The sequence below is a fragment of the Crinia signifera genome, chromosome 2 (genome assembly GCF_055691185.1).
Source record: "Crinia signifera chromosome 2, ASM5569118v1, whole genome shotgun sequence".
Classification (NCBI taxonomy): domain Eukaryota; kingdom Metazoa; phylum Chordata; class Amphibia; order Anura; family Myobatrachidae; genus Crinia; species Crinia signifera.
The window spans coordinates 45,171,707-45,192,573 of NC_139218.1; the positions used below are offsets into that span (position 1 = coordinate 45,171,707).

Sequence of the window (20,867 nt, forward strand, 5' to 3'; positions counted from 1 at the left end):
ATGTATTATGGAGCATCACAGTGGGGCATATGTATTATGGAGCATCACAGTGGGGCATATGTATTATGGAGCATCACAGTGGGGCATATGTATTATGGAGCATCACAGTGGGGCATATGTATTATGGAGCATCACAGTGGGGCACATGTATAATGGAGCATCACAGTGGGGCATATGTATTATGGAGCATCACAGTGGGGCATATGTATTATGGAGCATCACAGTGGGGCATATGTATTATGGAGCATCACAGTGGGGCATATGTATTATGGAGCATCACAGTGGGGCACATGTATAATGGAGCATCACAGTGGGGCATATGTATTATGGAGCATCACAGTGGGGCACATGTATAATGGAGCATCACAGTGGGGCATATGTATTATGGAGCATCACAGTGGGGCATATGTATAACGGAGCATCACAGTGGGAAATATGTATAATGGAGCATCACAGTGGGGAATATGTATAATGGAGCATCACAGTGGAGCATTACAGTGGGGCATATGTATTATGGAGCATCACAGTGGGGCATATGTATAATGGAGCATCACGATGTGGGGCATATGTATAATGGGCATCACGGTGTGCGGCATATGTATAATGGGCATCACGATGTGGGGCATATGTATAATGGACATCATGTGTGTGGCATATGTTAAATTCAGCGTCACGCTGTGGGATGTTTGCATAATGGAGCGTCACGTTGTGGGGCATATGTACTGTATAATGGGCATATGTATAATGGGCATCATGTGTGTGGCATATGTATAATGGAGCATCACAGTGCGGGGCATATGTATAATGGGCATCACAGTATGCGGCATAGGTATAATGGGCATCAAAGACTGCACTATTGGGGTCATATGTGTATCACATCTCCATTTTCCATGGCCGCACCACATGTGGCTACAGCTCTTAGAGAGCTGACCATGCCCTCAAAAAATGGGGGATGTAGCCTCGCAGGAGTTCCACGGTAGTAGGTGAACCCTCTAATTTTGGGCGCGTGCCTTCGGCACGCGCAGATGTCTCCTCTGCCTCGTGTTGGGAGGTATGTTTGTGACATATTGGACATTGCAGTGTGTGGCATAAGGTGTCAGGGGCATTACGGTGTGTGGCATAATGTGTAAAGGGCATTTTTTGGGATATTATGCAGGTTTTAAATTTTTTTTAAATTTAGTAGCTCTTCGGGCGGTTTATTTTGTCGCGAGTAGCTCCCACCCCGAAAAAGGTTGGAGACCACTGCTTTAGATCATACATGCAGCACGTATAAATCTATGATCTATTGGAATTGGATCATCAGGGGCACATGGCGGGTGCTTTTTAGCACCCGCGATGTGTTGCATCCGATTCCCCTTGAACCCTGGGAGTTCTTTACATGCAATAAATCAAATGCTATTTATCAGATGTAAAAGAATTGCACATCGAGTGCCAATTCGGAAGACGCGCTCCAAGGAAGCTGCTGGGGGAACTCAAGGGAAAACAGGTCCAACATGTCTCTCAGACTTTGGACCTGTGTATGGAGGCCTTTAATTCGGCTGGCTGAACATTATAGAGGTAGAGGGGGAATTGACTATAGCGTCATTTTATAGAGACATTTGTCTCTTTGTGCATTTAGGTTGCTACATTGTAATTTGCTTTGTATATACTTTATTGGTGAAAACCATTTCCAAGTTATTTCAGTGGAGGAAAGGCTTTGCAGAAGGCTTCTATTGTAATAACAATTCAGAAAGGCAATTGTGTAATTAATGGCTGTGATTAATGTATTTTGAACTCTATTGTGCATTATCAGTAAACATTACCAAGTTTTGGTGAGAACTTCCAGAAGTGACACTGTCAACCAGAGTATCACCCTTCCTTAACATTCATCACAGAGTGTAAAGCTAGGTGCACACTAGACCATATATCGTCAACAATATGGACGATATCGATATTATTGCATATTTATTTGCCAGTATGTACATTCAATATCTTTTCTGGTACGTGCGGCCGTGGGTCGTTATCGTACATGCCGCAGAATCTGACAATATCATCAGCTTCTACATGTACGGAGCGGCAATGTCACTGACCGATAACACAAGCCATATCGGCCAGTGTGACTGTGTGCACTCAATATTGTTCTCCCGCAGCGCGGCTGTTATAGTTATCTATATCGGTGACTGCAGGAGTCATCTAGTGTGTACTTAGCATTACACACATCCCAGCATGCCCTGCCATAGATTCCCTAGGCATGCTAATATTAAAACTGGGGCAGGGCTTGCTGGGATGTGTAGTTTCACAGAAGCTTGTGGACCGCATTCTAAATACACCTGCTCTACTTACTATATCAGTACAGACGGTACCCAAACCTTGAATTCATTTATTTGTCATAATAAAACTAATCCTGTTATTTTATTTCCGGGTGAATTAGTGCATGTGTACTCATATATGTGTGTTTGCTTACAGTTGTGCTACTGGATACGACAACAGCTATCGGAGAATTAGGATGGAAGACGTACCCAGTAAATGGGGTAAGACGGAATTTTCTTATTCAGTTATTTTCATCCGTACTGTACCTTCTAATTTCTCCCTTTCATCTGGTACATCATTATTTACTTCAGTCCAGCTTAATTCAAAGACAAATTGGGCGCGATGTACCAAGCTGCTGCGGTACTCACCGATAAGAGCTGCCCTTTGCAATCCCCACGGATTTTTTCTAACGGGGAAGTCCAGCTGCCCGTGCGCAGAGTAGCTGGCGGCCGCGTGGCATGCTGGGAGGGATCCCTGTCGGATCCCTCACACAGCAGTGGTGCAAAGGGAAGCCCATGGGCTTCTAAAGGGTTATGCCAGCTGGCATAACCCCCGCAGCAGAGCTCCTCCAGGAGGGGCATTAGTGCATTTCAAAATGCAGTAAAAACCCCCAAAACAATTTTTGTTTACCCCCCCAAAAGGAGGAAATGCCGGGCCGTAGGGAAGAATGAGTGAGGGGTGCTCTTGCCCAGGACAGGGTGTCAGGGCTGGTCCCATGCCACCAGTAGTGCTGATTCAACGCTGCTCATAATGTTGAAAGGATGCCAAAGATTGGCACCCCGCAGTGTGTGTAGCTCTCCACGCTTCCACCCCAAGTGATGAACCTGATTGGTGGAGTAAGCCGGTAGAGCGCCCCAGGGACCTCCAATCTAACGCTGGGGTCATGTATTAATCTTTTCTTAAAGTACAATTGGAAAAGTTGCCCATAATTTCCAGTCATCTTCTAGATTATATAGACTGCACTTGATAAATGATAGCAAGAAACTGTGGACTTGTGTTTAGAGAGTAATTCATTTACCCTAAAGATTGTGCTTTGAACTTGTACATATTCCCCTGCTTAGTTTTCTTTTTTTTTACACTGTAGGGAACATACTTTTTTTCAGAGGGTGTGGCCTAGTTGTGGTAAGCAGTACTTCTTGCATGTGCTGGGTTGAGAACAGCTGCTGCTGCTGCCAGGTAACAGGGACCCCACTTGGCCTCTTCATCAGATGTGGGCCTGGGTAATAAGTCGTTCCCCCCCCTCTCTCAGCACCACTGGGGAACATACACATCTTTCCCTATATCCTGGCCATTCTGAGTTGGAGGCATCTCAAACATTTCTCTTTGTTCATTTCCGAGTGTTAACCTGGTGGCACCATGAAAGAAATCCATCTCTAGGGCATAGCCAAGGAGTGTAGCCAGTTACACCACATTCTGTGGGTAGCAAATTCCAGGAGATGCATATTTCATATCTCTTGTCCCATCTGGGCAGCACGGATGGTGTAATGGTTAGCATTACTGCCTCACAGCACTGAGGTCATGGGTTCTATCCCCACCATGGCCCTAACTGTGCGGAGTTTGTATATTCTCCCCGTACTTGCCTGGGTTTTCTTCCGGGTACTCCGATTTCCTCCCACAATCCAAAAATATACTGGTAGGCTAATTTACTTCAACAAAATTAACCCTAGAATGTCTGTGTATGTACATGTACATGTAGTAGGGAATAAAGATTGTAAGCTCCACTGGGGCAGGGACTGATGAATATGTATGCGCTATATAAGAAACTGGTAATAAATAAATAATAAATAATAAATAAGTTTGTGGTCCTTTTGCATTCAGAATGCAGCCATATTCAGACCACGCAAAATCAGACCAGTGTGGAATGGTGAAGGATAACAGGAAATCTAACATCGTACATCTGGAATTAGGAACACCTGCGCTGAGTCACATGTCCTTACTAACTTGCAAATACACTTCCTCTATCAGGGATGTGCATATGACTACTCTTAGCCTATAGATCTGTAGTGATACAGGTTGAATATCCCTTATTTGAAATGTTCGGAACCACAAGCATTTTGGATAAGGGACTTTTCCAGATTTCGGAATATTTTTTTTTTTACATACTCACCTGGTCCCCCAGCAGTCCCCCAGTGTCCACGGTGTCCCCTGGTGTCCATGGAGGCCATTGCATTCATCTTCAGCGGCATTCCAGGTCCCTATGATGCAGTGTACATGTGCGCGGGTGCCCGGTCGATCTCACTGGTGCACCCGCGCAATGCATCCTTGGACCGGTATGCCGCTGAAGATGAATCAGATGGCTGTCGTGGCCACTGGGGTATAGAAAAGGTGCAAGGGGGGAAATAAAAATAAGAAAAAATTAAATATTCTGAAAACCTACAGTTTCGGAAATATTTTGGTTTTGGGATTTACGTATAAGGGATATTCACCCTGTAGTAGGCAGGGTGTGATTATTGAGTACACAACAAGGTGATTTCCAGGTAGTCATTTTCCTCGGTGAGTGTCCTACTCTATGTGACCCAGCGCAGCTGATGAAGGCACCAATTTAATGTATTAACAGTATTGCATACGGTTGATCAAACCCACTCATATTAAGATGATAAACTGTTGGTAACATACGTGCTGCTGCGTAACTTGTGTTAAGATTGGCCTATTCCACAAAGCGTTGTTTGTAATAATTCTCATGCCACTGCAATACTGTTATTGCCGTCTTAGGGAGGGGCCCCATAGCAACAATGTGATGTGGCCCCCGTCCCAGCTTCAGCATCTCACACACAACCCTGCTGCAGCAGCCGCATTTCTTAGTTGACGGAACTCTGAGCTGTTCTGTTTTTCTGCACATACATATTTAATGATCTCTCTTTTAGCAGCAGCTCATATCCATTCTGATGAATACAGCTAAAGCATATGCCACCGTACAGCGGATCTTGTATTTTAGATCCCGATCCGCTATCCAGATTTGAATGAAAAACTAGAATTGGTACATGATTGAATGAGACTGGTATCTGTTTGGGTGCAGCTGGTGCATATGATTGTCTGAATTATTATAGGTAGAAACTCCTCTGCAACAGAGCCAGTGTCCTGGAGGCATTCAGAAACATGTCCTCTCGGTATGGGCGGTGAGAAGAAATAAGCTTTGCTAAGCCACGCATGCACAGAAGGGCATGTTGGGTTCTAATGCCCGTGGGTCAGATCAGAGCCATCTCTTGCATTGATTGGCTTAATGGGCAGTGAATAATCATGATCTACACTGAGCATCTCTCTCTCCTTTGTCACTTTTTACAACATATTGCTCCATTGTTTTCTGTGACTTGGCCACAACATTTTCCAACTAGCACCTGGGAAGGGCAACTCATACGGGGTACGGTCACTAGGTCTACAAACATTAGGTCGACATGCCTCAAGGTTGACATGACTGAAGGTCGACATGGGGTTAGGTCGACAGGGTCATTAGGTCAACATGGGGAAGGTCCAGAGTCAAAAGGTTGACATGTGGTTTTTCATTTTTTATTGAGCCGACATATGCCGACTGACAGTATTTCATGCCCTACCATCCACTAGGGCGTGGTGGGAGAATAATATAGCGTGCCCGAAGCATGGCAAGCGTAGCGAGGCGTGTGGGTGGACGTGGTTCTACGTTTCAGTGTCCATGTCGACTGTGTCGAAATTCAAAAAGCCCCATGTCGACCTTTTGACTAATGACCTATTGACCCCGTCGACCTAACCCCATGTTGACCTTCAGTCATGTCGACCTTGAGGCAATTTGACCTTGTGGTGTCGACCTAATGCTTGTCAACCTAGTTGCTGTCTGTCCAATGATCCATACCCGCTCATAGGATTTAGCTTCCTCTTTCTTCACTTCCACATGTTGGATTTTATTAAAGAGATTGACCTTTTTTTTTTTGATCCTGCATCATGCCCCAAATCTCCTACTTGGATTGTCTAAAACCTGTATTTCATCCAAATCCATGTAGGTTTTCTGAACTTCACCATAATGAAGGTGCTAACATCTTGGTCCATATCCCCACTGCCCAGTTGTCACATTTCCTTCAAAATGCCATGTTATTTATTAACAGTTTCTTATTAACCTACCAGTATATTTTTGGATTGTGGGAGGAAACCGGAGTACCTGGAGGAAACCCACGAAAGTACGGGGAGAATATACAAACTCCGCACCATTAGGTCCATGGTGGGAATCAAACCCATGACCTCAGCGCTGTGAGGCAATAATGCTAACCATTACACCATCCGTACTGCCCATAAAGTCAGGGTATAACTATTCAATACATTTTTGCCTCCACGGCTTGAATATAAAAATAGATATTTGGCTTAAAAAGAAATCTGCAATAACAACTTCTGTTCTGCTCAGATCAAACTCCCATTTATTTCTCCCAGATTCTCAAATTTTGCCTGTTTTACGCTTGAAAGAACTAACCAGATTGGGAAAAATGCTGCATTTTTTTGTGTGCTTTACTAAGTAACTCCAGCATCTGGCTATTCAGTCTAATGCCTTTCAAACATATGGCATATTTGCATCCATGTGCAGTACATATTTATAATATCCCTATAATTAGGCTACACCAACGAAGGGAATTATAATTATTTAGTTTTAAAGTCTGTGTGCCCAGGCAACATCTACAATATCAGGAAAAAAAAAATCTTTTTGAATTTTTTTAGGAAGGGCAGATATTGTAAACATTTGCCGTTCCGGTTAATAAAAAGTTAAAGGACTAACAAGGAGTATTTATGAAATAGGAAGCTTCAGTGATCAAAGACTCCAGTGCAATTTAACATAACTTTCAACTCTCCCTAGATGACTGGTCATCTTAATGAAATTACGTGGCAGCCAAGGCAGTGTCGCTGGCAGTCTAATTCAAACTCAAGTGAAAAGCTAATATTAAAATCGTATTAAAATCAAACTTAATTTGAAACACTTCCCACAGCTTCCAAATAGTTTCTTCCCCTGGCAAGGTCATTCGTGACATAACCGAATGCTACAATTACAAGAGTTTTTTTTGTTTTGCACTAGGCTGATTATTTTCAGTAATCTTTAATCAATTGCACTCACAGTTTTCTATATTATTAAAACCACAATCAGTATCCCCCCTAGAGTGCAATTGATTTGAGTACCAGGCAGAAACGGGCTACTGTATGTCATATTCTTGCAATAAGAAGGAAAGTAAGTTATAATTTTCTAAGATTTCTAATTAAAAGAAAAACTATAAAGGACAAATTGTGTATTTTTCATACATATACATATTCTGCTGATTCTGTGTAACGAATATCAATTTCAAAGGTTTATTGACCTTTGAAGAGTATGCTGTGCAACGTGAGGCAGTGCCGCATAGAGGCTAGTGTCCCCCCCCCCCCCCCCCCCGGGTTTCCCCCAATGGCACTTCTCTCTTGTGCACTTCCGCCATCTTACCAACATTTTATATGTGCATATGTTTGTTCTTGGGGGTTTAATATGTGTATATGCTTTATATGTGTATACTGTATGTTGGACTTTTTAGGGGAGGGGTGGAAATGTTTTCTACAGATGGAGCCGGGCTTGTCTTTGCAAGGGATGGCGGCAGAATCTGTATCTGCGAAAGGGGACCCTTCCGACGGCGCTTCCCCCGGGTCCCCGCTTGTCGCCGGTCACACGGGGTCCCCACCGCCTCCCTGCACCCCCCCCCCCCTAACCCTGTCGTCTCCCTGAAGCGGAGACGGACAGGTTCCCATCGCCCCGCCGCCCGGAAACTGAGACACACGTGCGCCTCACACGCACGCGCGTCTCAGTCAGATGGAGCGCCAGGCTGCTGGCGGATCGCCAGCGGAGACAGTCTGGCGATTCGCCAGCAAGAGGGAGACCGGGTCCATCTGTATGTATATGTTTGTTTTCTATTTATATATTATTTATTTACAGTTTCTTATATAGCGCAGCATATTCCATTGCGCTGTACAATTGAAAACAACAGTGATTAAACAAAACTGGGTAGATACAAACCGACATAGAGGTAGGAGGGCCCTGCTCATAAGCTTACAATCTATAGGGATAATAGGAGGAATATATAAGGATATATAAGGATGGAATTCCATACCATGGCAGTCCCATCAGATAACAAGACAGTGCTGATGGGATGCAATTAGATATAAATGCTACTGGTGGTTGTGTGGGTGTCCTGAATATGATAAGCTTGCCTGAAGAGGTGAGTTTTCAGGGAACGCTTGAACGTTTGGAGGCTAGAGGAGAGTCCTAATGTGCGTGGAAGGGCATTCCATACGGTGGGTGCTGCCCGACAAAACTCCTGCAAGTGTAAGTGGGAGCAAGTAATGAGTGTGGATGAGAGATGCAGATCTTGTGCAGAGCGGAGAGGTTGGGTGGGGATATATTTTGAGATAAGCGAAGAGATATAAGTAGGTGTAGTCAGAGTAATGGCTTTGTATGTAAGTAGTAAGTATTTTATATAGTTTCTATATGCAGGGGCGGATCCAGGATAAAATGACAGGGGGGGCACCATGATAAAAGAGGGTTTAGGTGGGGGAGGGGTGGTGTTAGTGGTGCCAGTGTACATGCTAAGAGAGCAGCAGAGAGAGGGTGGGAATGGGATTAAAAATAGGCCCTGGCATTTAAAGTACTCAGGCCCACCATGGTGACAAAAGTGAAGGATGTAGTTGTGCGTGCGCCGAAGGCGCGCTCTGGAAAATGGGGTGTGGCCACTCAAAAGGGGGCATGTCCTTGAGTGTAGTGTACAACACCATATACAACTACACATTATGCAACAAAATACTAGACCCCATTATACTTGTCTCTTACACATGATGCCAAATGGAATGAGCCAAAATTCACATAATGCCACACGGATTGAGCCAAAATTCAAATAATGCCACATGGATTGATCCAAAATTCAAATAGTACCACATGGATTGTGTCAAAATTCACATAATGCCACACGGATTGAGCCAAAATTTACATAATAACACACAGATTGAGCCAAAATTCACATAATGCCAAATGGATTGAGCCAAAATAAACATAATGCCATATGGATTGTGTCAAAATTCACATAATGCCACACGGATTGAGCCAAAATTTACATAATGCCACACGGATTAAAACAAAATTCACATAATGCCACACGTATTGAGCCAAAATTCACAATACGTTTCATAAACAGGAACATTGTCCACCAAACATTTACACCATAATGTCCATTACACGTTAAGTTACACGCCATTATGTCCATTATGTATTATGTCAAACACCATAATGCCTATTAAAAATTATGCTACATAAGTGCTGCTTATCTACATGCTCATTGCCAAGGGTCCCATGCTCATTGCCAGAGGTTCCATGCTCATTGCCATGTGGGATTATATGCTCATTGCCAAGGGGAATACATTCTCGCGGTAAATGGGGGACAGCCGCCAGGCAGAAGTGATAGCCACTGACAGTGGCAGAGCCTGGCTGTATTCAGAGCACTGCAGGTCCCGGCTATTTGAAATAATACCCCTTTCACACCAGAAAATGCATTCCCAGGTTGGCCCCTTTTACACAAGCCTAGTCCCTGCATTTTCTGGTGTGAGGGGGAGAGAAAACCACCCCTCCCCCCCTTTAACCAGTTATCTTATTTAACCAGCTATATCTTCGGAACCAACTGATCCATTTACATGAGACAAGTATCATATTGAAGAACTTTTGAGTGGGCTTTGAATGATTTTGGTCCAGTGAAACTGGAACGTTTGGTTCCAGAGTAATCTGCCCTCAAAGAACATGAACAGCCATGAAATTACATTTCAAAAATAAAAAAATTAGTTTACACGTAATATTTCTGGAACCGATTGAGCAATATGGACCATCCTGGTATCATATTGAAGGCCCATCGATTTGGAATTGAATAAGTTCAACTACAAGCTTCTGTGATGCCAGGGGAGGAACTGGAAGCCGTCGGAACCGGGTGGGGTCGGAATTGACGGGTTCCATATTATCCTATGGGGAAAAAACGTTACAGCTTTGCCAGGTGATATCTCTGGTTCTCGGGGGGCTAGAGACACGGGACTGGGCTCGTTGGAAAGCCCTGGTCCTCAGCTACAAAATGTATGACAGGGGGGGCACGTGCCCGGGTGCCCCCCCCCCTGAATCCGCCACTGTCTATATGTATATTCTTTTTTGGGGGGATGGGAATGTGGCTATAACCCCTATTATGCAACCCCCATATCCCCAACCATAGAGTACCTGAGCCTAGTACACCTTTCTACATCACTATAATTATCATTGGTGCATGTATCTGAATTATTACAATGAGGTTTCGCCAGTGGTTTCCCTAATGTCAGTTCTATGACCCCCTAATCCCTTTGTACTTTGTCTAGGAACCTTGTCTGGTGTCTGTATATCCCTTTCATGACGCACCACGGATGGGTCGATGTCGTATGGACCTGGGTTGAGGTGTGGTGTGAATGCACCACAGCTTATAACCCGGGTCAACCAACCCAGCAGTTCAACCCGGTTATAAGAAGACTTGCCCTCTATATAAAGGGAGACCCAGGTTTAGTGTAAAGATGCCAGAGAATGGGTCGTGTCTGACCCAGCATAGTGATGTCATGTGAAAGGGGTAGTATTTTGTTCTTATCTTCTCCTAGCATCCTAGTCTTAGTCCTTCTCAGTGAATAATGCTAGGTAATTACCTGAATCATTTCATCTACGATCTTGAAAACATCCAATTTTAAGTGTACACAGGGAAATAGGGCCGAAGGGTCACCGGGTACTAATTACCCTGATCTGGCTCAGTTGCTGAGAGGAACATTGTCCCCTTTTGCTGTGCTGCTGAAGCCCTTTGCAGCAAAAAACATCCACCCTATGCAGCGCATATATTTTTGGGAGGGGGATATGTCCACACTTGCCATGCCCCCTTCAGTACCCAAGCCCATCCACGCTCTCGATGTCCCCTGTCCTAAGATTGCCACAATTGTTTTTAAATAAACCTGTGGCATATGATTGGAAATTAGTATTAAGCCTCAGTATTTAGTCCAGTGTCCTTCTTTGTTGGTGCAAGTGTACCATCACCAATTATTTAGGCCCTGTACAATGATATTTCTGGGGCTCCCCCATCTAATTCCAAATCTACACAACCCTCGTCTGCATGAGTCTTGCTGGCTTCCGGCTTCTGCTGGCCTGTCACTTTCACAAAAGAACGCCGAGCACTAAAAGCAGGCAAAATAAACATAATGCCATATGGATTGTGTCAAAATTCACATAATGCCACACGGATTGAGCCAAAATTTACATAATGCCACACGGATTAAAACAAAATTCACATAATGCCACACGTATTGAGCCAAAATTCACAATACGTTTCATAAACAGGAACATTGTCCACCAAACATTTACACCATAATGTCCATTACACGTTAAGTTACACGCCATTATGTCCATTATGTATTATGTCAAACACCATAATGCCTATTAAAAATTATGCTACATAAGTGCTGCTTATCTACATGCTCATTGCCAAGGGTCCCATGCTCATTGCCAGAGGTTCCATGCTCATTGCCATGTGGGATTATATGCTCATTGCCAAGGGGAATACATTCTCGCGGTAAATGGGGGACAGCCGCCAGGCAGAAGTGATAGCCACTGACAGTGGCAGAGCCTGGCTGTATTCAGAGCACTGCAGGTCCCGGCTATTTGAAATAATACCCCTTTCACACCAGAAAATGCATTCCCAGGTTGGCCCCTTTTACACAAGCCTAGTCCCTGCATTTTCTGGTGTGAGGGGGAGAGAAAACCACCCCTCCCCCCCTTTAACCAGTTATCTTATTTAACCAGCTATATCTTCGGAACCAACTGATCCATTTACATGAGACAAGTATCATATTGAAGAACTTTTGAGTGGGCTTTGAATGATTTTGGTCCAGTGAAACTGGAACGTTTGGTTCCAGAGTAATCTGCCCTCAAAGAACATGAACAGCCATGAAATTACATTTCAAAAATAAAAAAATTAGTTTACACGTAATATTTCTGGAACCGATTGAGCAATATGGACCATCCTGGTATCATATTGAAGGCCCATCGATTTGGAATTGAATAAGTTCAACTACAAGCTTCTGTGATGCCAGGGGAGGAACTGGAAGCCGTCGGAACCGGGTGGGGTCGGAATTGACGGGTTCCATATTATCCTATGGGGAAAAAACGTTACAGCTTTGCCAGGTGATATCTCTGGTTCTCGGGGGGCTAGAGACACGGGACTGGGCTCGTTGGAAAGCCCTGGTCCTCAGCTACAAAATGTATGACAGGGGGGGCACGTGCCCGGGTGCCCCCCCCCCTGAATCCGCCACTGTCTATATGTATATTCTTTTTTGGGGGGATGGGAATGTGGCTATAACCCCTATTATGCAACCCCCATATCCCCAACCATAGAGTACCTGAGCCTAGTACACCTTTCTACATCACTATAATTATCATTGGTGCATGTATCTGAATTATTACAATGAGGTTTCGCCAGTGGTTTCCCTAATGTCAGTTCTATGACCCCCTAATCCCTTTGTACTTTGTCTAGGAACCTTGTCTGGTGTCTGTATATCCCTTTCATGACGCACCACGGATGGGTCGATGTCGTATGGACCTGGGTTGAGGTGTGGTGTGAATGCACCACAGCTTATAACCCGGGTCAACCAACCCAGCAGTTCAACCCGGTTATAAGAAGACTTGCCCTCTATATAAAGGGAGACCCAGGTTTAGTGTAAAGATGCCAGAGAATGGGTCGTGTCTGACCCAGCATAGTGATGTCATGTGAAAGGGGTAGTATTTTGTTCTTATCTTCTCCTAGCATCCTAGTCTTAGTCCTTCTCAGTGAATAATGCTAGGTAATTACCTGAATCATTTCATCTACGATCTTGAAAACATCCAATTTTAAGTGTACACAGGGAAATAGGGCCGAAGGGTCACCGGGTACTAATTACCCTGATCTGGCTCAGTTGCTGAGAGGAACATTGTCCCCTTTTGCTGTGCTGCTGAAGCCCTTTGCAGCAAAAAACATCCACCCTATGCAGCGCATATATTTTTGGGAGGGGGATATGTCCACACTTGCCATGCCCCCTTCAGTACCCAAGCCCATCCACGCTCTCGATGTCCCCTGTCCTAAGATTGCCACAATTGTTTTTAAATAAACCTGTGGCATATGATTGGAAATTAGTATTAAGCCTCAGTATTTAGTCCAGTGTCCTTCTTTGTTGGTGCAAGTGTACCATCACCAATTATTTAGGCCCTGTACAATGATATTTCTGGGGCTCCCCCATCTAATTCCAAATCTACACAACCCTCGTCTGCATGAGTCTTGCTGGCTTCCGGCTTCTGCTGGCCTGTCACTTTCACAAAAGAACGCCGAGCACTAAAAGCAGGCAGGTTGTTCCCAGAGCACAGAACAGACGACCCGCACATGCACAGGAGCCAGAGACTGAGGCCACAGCCACAGCGGCGGGGACAGCTATGCGCCTGCGACCCGTGCGCACAGAGTAGACGTCTCTGAGCTCCGAGCGGCAGGGTGCACACAAAGTAGACAGCAGTGGCACACTGAGTCAGACTCAGTCACACACAGATGCTGTACAGTAGATGGCCTGGACGCGAGGGTCACTGACAGGACAGCTAGTACAGGCAGCCGTGCCAGTGCATGGAAAATATGGGGCCCTTCAGATCACTGGGGCCCGTCACACTTGTCCCCCTTGACCCCCCCTGTCACCGGCTCTGCCGACCTTTAGACCCTTGGAACTATCTTTGATAGCCAATCTGAGCCTAGATTTGTCAGTGTGGGGGTAGTCGCGCACTCGTTCAAAGCAGGGGACACCTTTATCGTAGCTTAAACTCACCCAATTCTTCCATATGGATGTAAAATTAATCACATTTATGTCCACAAAACTATGCATATGGTATCAGCTAACATTTTCATAAATGAGTAGGCTTGCTCTACTGTTCTCTGGCTCATTAAAACCAGGTTGAAGTCAGCCATCCACAGAACCTTTGTAATTCATGACTGTCCCAGTTTAAAGGGCTCGTATGGTAGGCCTATAAGCATACCTCCCAACTTCTTTGTAGACCGAGGAGGGACAGAGTGATGTGCGATGTAGGCGTGGCCTATACTTGCGGCTCCCCCCCCCGCGAGGTCACGCCCCCATTTTGACGATATGGTTGCATGACCCAGAGGCTTTGTGAGCTTCTAGCCATGCCCCCAGCGCCCTGGCTGCGGGAATAGACACTCCCAACAGCCCCCCCCCCCCCGCCTCGCCGCGGGACACTGCCGGCCGCGGGAGGGACGCGGGAATGTCCCCGAAAACCGGGACATTCCCGGGGTAATCGGGACTGTTGGGAGGTATGTTTAAGTGAGCCTTAAATACTTTAAATACCGTACTGCATACATATTAATATATCCTGTGCAAATCGCATGCTTAACATCTATTATTTGTTAACAGCGGCACAATCTGTACGATGCATCTGGCTGTCTAACCCTTTCATTAGTTCTGCAATATGGGTGAACTCTGTGAATAATGCCTGTTCCCCCCGAGTGTATACACAACAAAATAGATTGTTTTCACACAAAAAATATGCTCGTAGTTACTCTTTTTTGTAAAAGGTTTCTTCAGGACTGTAAATGTGCTGTCATGATAAACTTAGCTAAATTATGACTCATAAGTTGTCCTTTTTTTCCAATCTGCCATGCGGAAAGTAATTAAGGGGGAGATTTACATTTATAAACCGGTGCTGGAGATGACATAGGTATGTGAAGTCCTCATTAGCATTCTTAGGACTTTTTTACAGCAGAGAGTGTTCTTTTTTGGCAGCTCAAATTGATTAGCGCTAATTGAAAAACGTATTGCAAATTGCTATGCTAATCAGGGTAAATCCAGTCCGAGCAGATAGAGCACGCTAACAAAATGAAATATTTTCTAGGTTTGCGCAGACATTCGTTGACTTTTGTCTACGCTGAACATTGATACTGTAACTCTAAAAAAAAAAAAATGTCACCGTCCTTGGCTAACTTATATTTTTATTATCTTACATTATAAAATTATACTGCCTCTACATAAATAATGTACTGTTAAATTAAGAACAAAATAGTTAATTAGAGAAATACTGTAAAAGCATCTCTTAACTAAACCCTGCTAACAATTAGTTGACTTCCGAGGGCCCATAATTCATAAATTGGCATCTAATTTCATAAAATTAAACTTATTCCGTTTTTTTTTTTTTTTATGTCTGTCTATTAGAGGTCTCACAATTGGGTCGAACATTGCCAATCAAGAGCTTCATCGTGAAGATCAAAGTATATTAAAAGTAAATCTGACAAATAGTATTGGAAAATAAAAAGAAGGATGTAAGAGGCTTTAAAAGACCATTAATATTCTTCAGAGAGCATGAAGTTCATGATAAAGACAAGCAACGAATATGTCTCCATTGTGTAGTTGCCTTGAACAGGTTGTACTCCAATACAGAACACTATTTATATATTTATAACCAGTTTCTTATATAGAGCAGCATATTTCGACGTGCTTTACAATTGGAGACAGTGATACAACAATCTGGGTATTTTCAGATAGTCAAAAAGTTATGAGGGCCCTGCTCACAAGCTTACAATCTATAGGGAAATAGGTATTGATACACAAGGATAGGTGTTATTTATTGCATAATGTCCACCAGAATGCAAAGATTCTTGGTGGACTGTATGATACGGTGACCCAGAAGTTTGGCCAGGGGTCAGGAGAATGAAAGTGTGAAAAAGAAAGAGAGAGGTTATGTGTGGCCTGTACAGTGGGGATGTGATAGGACAGGAGAGGTTTATGATGGTTACTGTGGCTGGTTCTGGGATCTGATAAGCTTGCCTGAAGAGGTGAGTTTTCAGGGATTGCTTGTAGGTTTGGTGACTAGAGGAAAGTCATTTTGTGCATGGGAGAGAATTCCACAGAGTGGGTACAGCCTGAAGAAAGTCCTGCAGTTGTGAATGGAAGCTAGTAATGCATGTGGAGGAGAGAGATCGAGTAGGGAGATATTTTGAGATAAGAGAAGAGATGTATGTTGGTGTAATTTGGTTTATGGTCTTGTGTGTCTTGTGTGTAAGTAAAAGTATTTTGAATTGAGTATGATAGAATACAGGTAGCAAGTAGAGGGACTGACCGGGTTGAGGAAGATTAGCCTCGCAGCTGTATCTATGATGGATTGTAGTGGGGAAGGCCATCTGTATTGGGGAAGGCCATCTGTAGTGTTATATGTTTGTATGAGAAGCATGAGATTATGATACCTTATAGATATAATGGTTAATAGATAGCATGCTGGCCTTCTCCACAGCATATGATATATCAGATTGTTTCATATAATTCACAGGAGGCCGAGGGGTGGTCACGTAAGGTTGCCAGATATTTTGCATTTAGTATAAGTTAAGGGGTCAAACCTATTAATTGCAAAGGGTGTGATGTGCTGAAATCAGCTGTACTTCGCACTGTAGGGCAGCGAACACGTTTGTGTGAATTCCAGCCGCCGTGGGTAAGGCACATTCCCAAAATATCTTTTGTGGCATTATGTCATGTTAATGTCATCTGTAAGGGTGCAGGTGTAGGGTGCTAGTTGCTGAAAATTGACTGATTAAATAAAGCCGAAAGTCAGAGCAAAAACCAGAGGTTCACTACACAGACAGACAAACTGGAGTCTGTAGCTGGTAACCAAAGGACGTTCCAAGGGTGAAGTTAGACATGAAGCCAATGGTAACCTAGATGCATTGGAATTCAAAGCAAAGGTCAAAATCCATGGAAACCATGCAGCAGAGTGAGGAACTGTTCCCTTAAGGCTCACTTCTTCAGCAAGCTTATCAATTCCAGAACCACCCACAAAACCTCCAGAGGGCCAGATGTACTAAGCTTGAAAAGTGATAAAATGAAGAGTGATAAACCACCAGCCAATCAGCTCCTACCTGCCATGTCACAGGCTGCGTTTGGAAAATGACAGGAAGGAGCCGATTGGTTATTGGTTTATCCCTCTGCATTTGATCACTTTTCAAGCTTAGTACATCTTGCCCATAAACCTTTACTATTCAATGACATCCCCACTGTACAATCCACACATAAACTCATATCTCCACTTTCTTCACTTTCCCATCCAGCTGGCCTCCTGGAGTGGGGGAAGTGCAAGCGTATTTATAAAGGTCAAGTATCAAGAGTCTCAATTAAAAGGCTGGGGCGGGCACATTTAGCAAATGTACTCCTGGGCATGAAATGATGCCACAATACAGGCACACCCATGAATCCAATTGACGAGGATATAAACCCTTCCCTCCCTGCATAATCTTTTCACCAATCAGCAAATTCCATGGAGCCTGATGACCTGGCCCCTAGGATTTGTTGAGGCCTGCACTGGGACAGTGCTGTCCGTGTTCTGCAATATACAGTAGATCAGGGTCTCCTACCCTCCCGTATTGGCCGGGAGGGTCCCGGAAATCGGTTCCCCCTCCCGGCCCCCCGGAAAGGTGGAATTCTGCCTCACCCTCCCGATCTCCCCAGCAGTTGCCCAGCCGCATAGTTGAATCACCGCGATTCGCGGCTATTCTCCGGGAGGGGCTAAATATGCAAATAGCACCATTTAGCTTGATGACGTCTACATCAGGCCCCCGTCCCCACACGTGATGCTGACAGTCTCCTCTCCGGGCTTCTCCCGGAGAGGAGAATTTAAAAGTAGGCAAGTACTGTATGCAGTAGATACCACAATCTATCAAGTGCTGCGATGCAAGATTAGAACATTATAACTTTGTTACACCTCTGCATATTTAAATAAACCTCGGTATATTTTTGGAGAGCTGACAGCTGCTGGTAAAAGACATTCCCAGCATGTTTAAATCCCTGCTATAGCGCTATATATGGTAGTATACATTATCACTTGTGAATAAGCTATTTTGGTCTTCCGCTTGGAAATATGATCAGCATTTCCTGCTATCATTCTGATTGCACTGAGACATCTTCACGCACTTGATTTTTAATGTAAGCATAATTTTGAAGATAACCGTCTGATTAAATGTGCAAGACCTCCAGCTGCTGCATTATTTCGGGAATGTTGGGGGGTAGAATGAGTGTCTGCTATATTAATATTTATACCAGTGTCTCCTAATATGTGTCACTTTTCTATCAGAATGTATGAGTTTGGGATTATTATTTCTTTATGTTTCTGACAGCGGTTTGGATAACTCAGATCCCGCTTTGTCCTATGTCGCTGTTTTGCTTTTAGAATGAAAATAAATTGGCAGAATTCTATTTAGCCCAAAGCATATTAAGTACACCATTATGATATCCATGACTACACAAGAATAGTTGTGTTCCCATAATTCCATTATGTGAGTGAAATATATCAGTTTATGTATCCGACGGGGATAAACAAAATGATTTATGTTATTTTGCACCTAAGCTTTTTTTCTTCTCTCCATTCAAATTAGCAGCATAATAGCTTTTCCCTCATTGTTTTCGCCATAAGCCTACACATTTTTCTGTACGTAGATGAAAACGCAGATACTCAGGAACTCATTCTTCCTCCTTCATTATTGGACTTTGTGACAATGTAGCACTAAATATTTAAAGAAGTGAGACATTTTTAGTCATGGTCTTAAGCTGCGATGAGTCATATACACTAGGTTGGTTGTCTGTGGGTTCTGGATTTACTTAGTAGGTCAGGAGTGGGTAAAGTAAAGGGTCTCATTTGATCAGATAATCCCCTCTGTGCTTTCTACGGACGGCACACACTAGGAATAGACAGAAGGGAGGGGGATTTAATAACTGGCAGTTTGATCTGTAGGTGGCAACGTGTTGGTGATGCTCGGTCTGTGTACTAAAGGTCAAACTGCTCATCAAGGGGCAAAATCCAAATTCCCAACTGAACTGGCAATTCCAGGTTCTGTAATATGGGATGCTTTCAGATCAAGCTCCACGGTGATCCTGACTACATAACAGCCTGTCAGCCAATAAGTGGCATTTTTTTTTGATAATCAGTGAAAGGGTTAGATGCACTAGCTTCAAAATGTGATAACCAGCCAGCAAGCCCCCTAACTACCATTTTTCAAACATAGCCTGTAGCATTGCAGTTAGGATCAGTGGCGGCTCTTACAATTTGGAGTAGGGGGGCTGCCACAATGCGGCCCTCCCCCCCTCTGCTGCTGCAGCCCTGCCGCGCTCCCCACACCGTCCTTCCGGTTTTAACCGCCGATCCCCTGCACGGGTCCAGCGCATGCGCAGTAACTTCATACATACTGCGCATGCGCTGGCCCAAGTCTCCATGGGCTGCTTTTGCAGCAGCCCCTGGATGCTTAATCAGGTTCCCGGGTCCGGTGCATGCGCAGTATCGTCCGCGGTACTGTGCATGCGCAGAACCCGATTTGGGGCTGCCGAGCATTTGCGCATAGAGAGGCATCCCAGAGGGAGGGAACACCTCCCAGTAGGACTGCCTTGAGTGACTGGCAGGTCAGACTTCCAATTGGAAGTCACTGCCAGTCACATTGAAGCCAGAGCAGTCTCACAGACTGCATCTGGATTCACTTTAGGCAGAGACAGTGGCTGATTTTACCTGGGGGGCTGCAGCCCTGCAGCCCATAGGAAAAATCGCCACTGGTTAGGAGCTGATTGGCTGGTTGATCACTCTCCACTCTATCACCTTTTGAATCTTAGTAAATCTGGCACAAAGAGCAGTGGTTGTAAAACAATTTACCAATTTTTGAACAGGGAACTAATATTTCATTAACACAAGGAAGCATAAGTAGCCTAGTGAATATGTTGCTTGTACTCTTATATCTACATAACCGGCCTAGAAATAACTTCACACGGACACACTTATCTAAAAATAAAGACGCGACACCGATAGCTTAGTTTAAACGGTCATACTTATTTATTTAAGAAACTGGTATGACCCCTGATAAAGGGGATGGCAAAGACCAGGCACCTGAGACCAGAGACCGTTCAGGGGTGTTACCCCGGGCAACGACCAGGTCGTTCCCAATCTCCTAAACACCCCTTACCAAAGGCACAGCCCGCCCTGCGTGGACATCCCCCCGCCTCTAAGGCCTGACGCGAACATATCCGCCTAAATGTTCGTCGCCCCACCGCGCAGAGTCGAGGCCCGTCCGCCCTCCTGGCAAGGAGAGGGGTAATACCACGCAGGGACCACCTGACACCCTTCTAGAATCCTGGTCGAGGGTGCTGTCCCGCCTATTAAGAATATAGCCAATTGGATCAAATTTGATAAGGCGAAGCCTTTATGAATAAGGGAAAGGGAGGGTGGGGATCAAAACTCAAAGAGGAAGTGCAACCTTTACTACCTCAGCTTATATACCCCTGACCTGGGGTGCTACCCCTCTGGCCACCCATTGGTGGGGGCTTCCCGCCCTGCATTAACCCCTCCTTCTATGCCTAGTCATTTTCACTGAACTTTATTACACCAGCCCAATTCACAGTCTCTTAACTACACTTGGGCTTATACAGCCCTCGTTCCACCTAAGTAGCCTAGTGAATATGTTGCTTGTACTCTTATATCTACATAACCGGCCTAGAAATAACTTCACACGGACACACTTATCTAAAAATAAAGA

At 44.5% G+C, this 20,867-nt stretch overlaps 1 protein-coding gene across 4 annotated transcripts in view; it reads left to right on the forward strand.

Moving 5' to 3' along the window:
• EPHA6 (EPH receptor A6) overlaps positions 1-20,867 on the forward strand; it is a 698,400-nt gene that overhangs the window by 50,133 nt on the left and 627,400 nt on the right. For all 4 annotated transcript variants that reach the window (XR_014470285.1, XM_083171949.1, XM_083171946.1 and 1 more), the window contains exon 2: positions 2,446-2,510. Coding sequence is in view for 3 of the 4 variants with exons in the window: in XM_083171949.1 (XP_083028075.1) it covers positions 2,446-2,510 (65 nt within the window). In the remaining variant the exon portion in view is untranslated. The remainder of the gene's footprint in view (positions 1-2,445; positions 2,511-20,867) is intronic.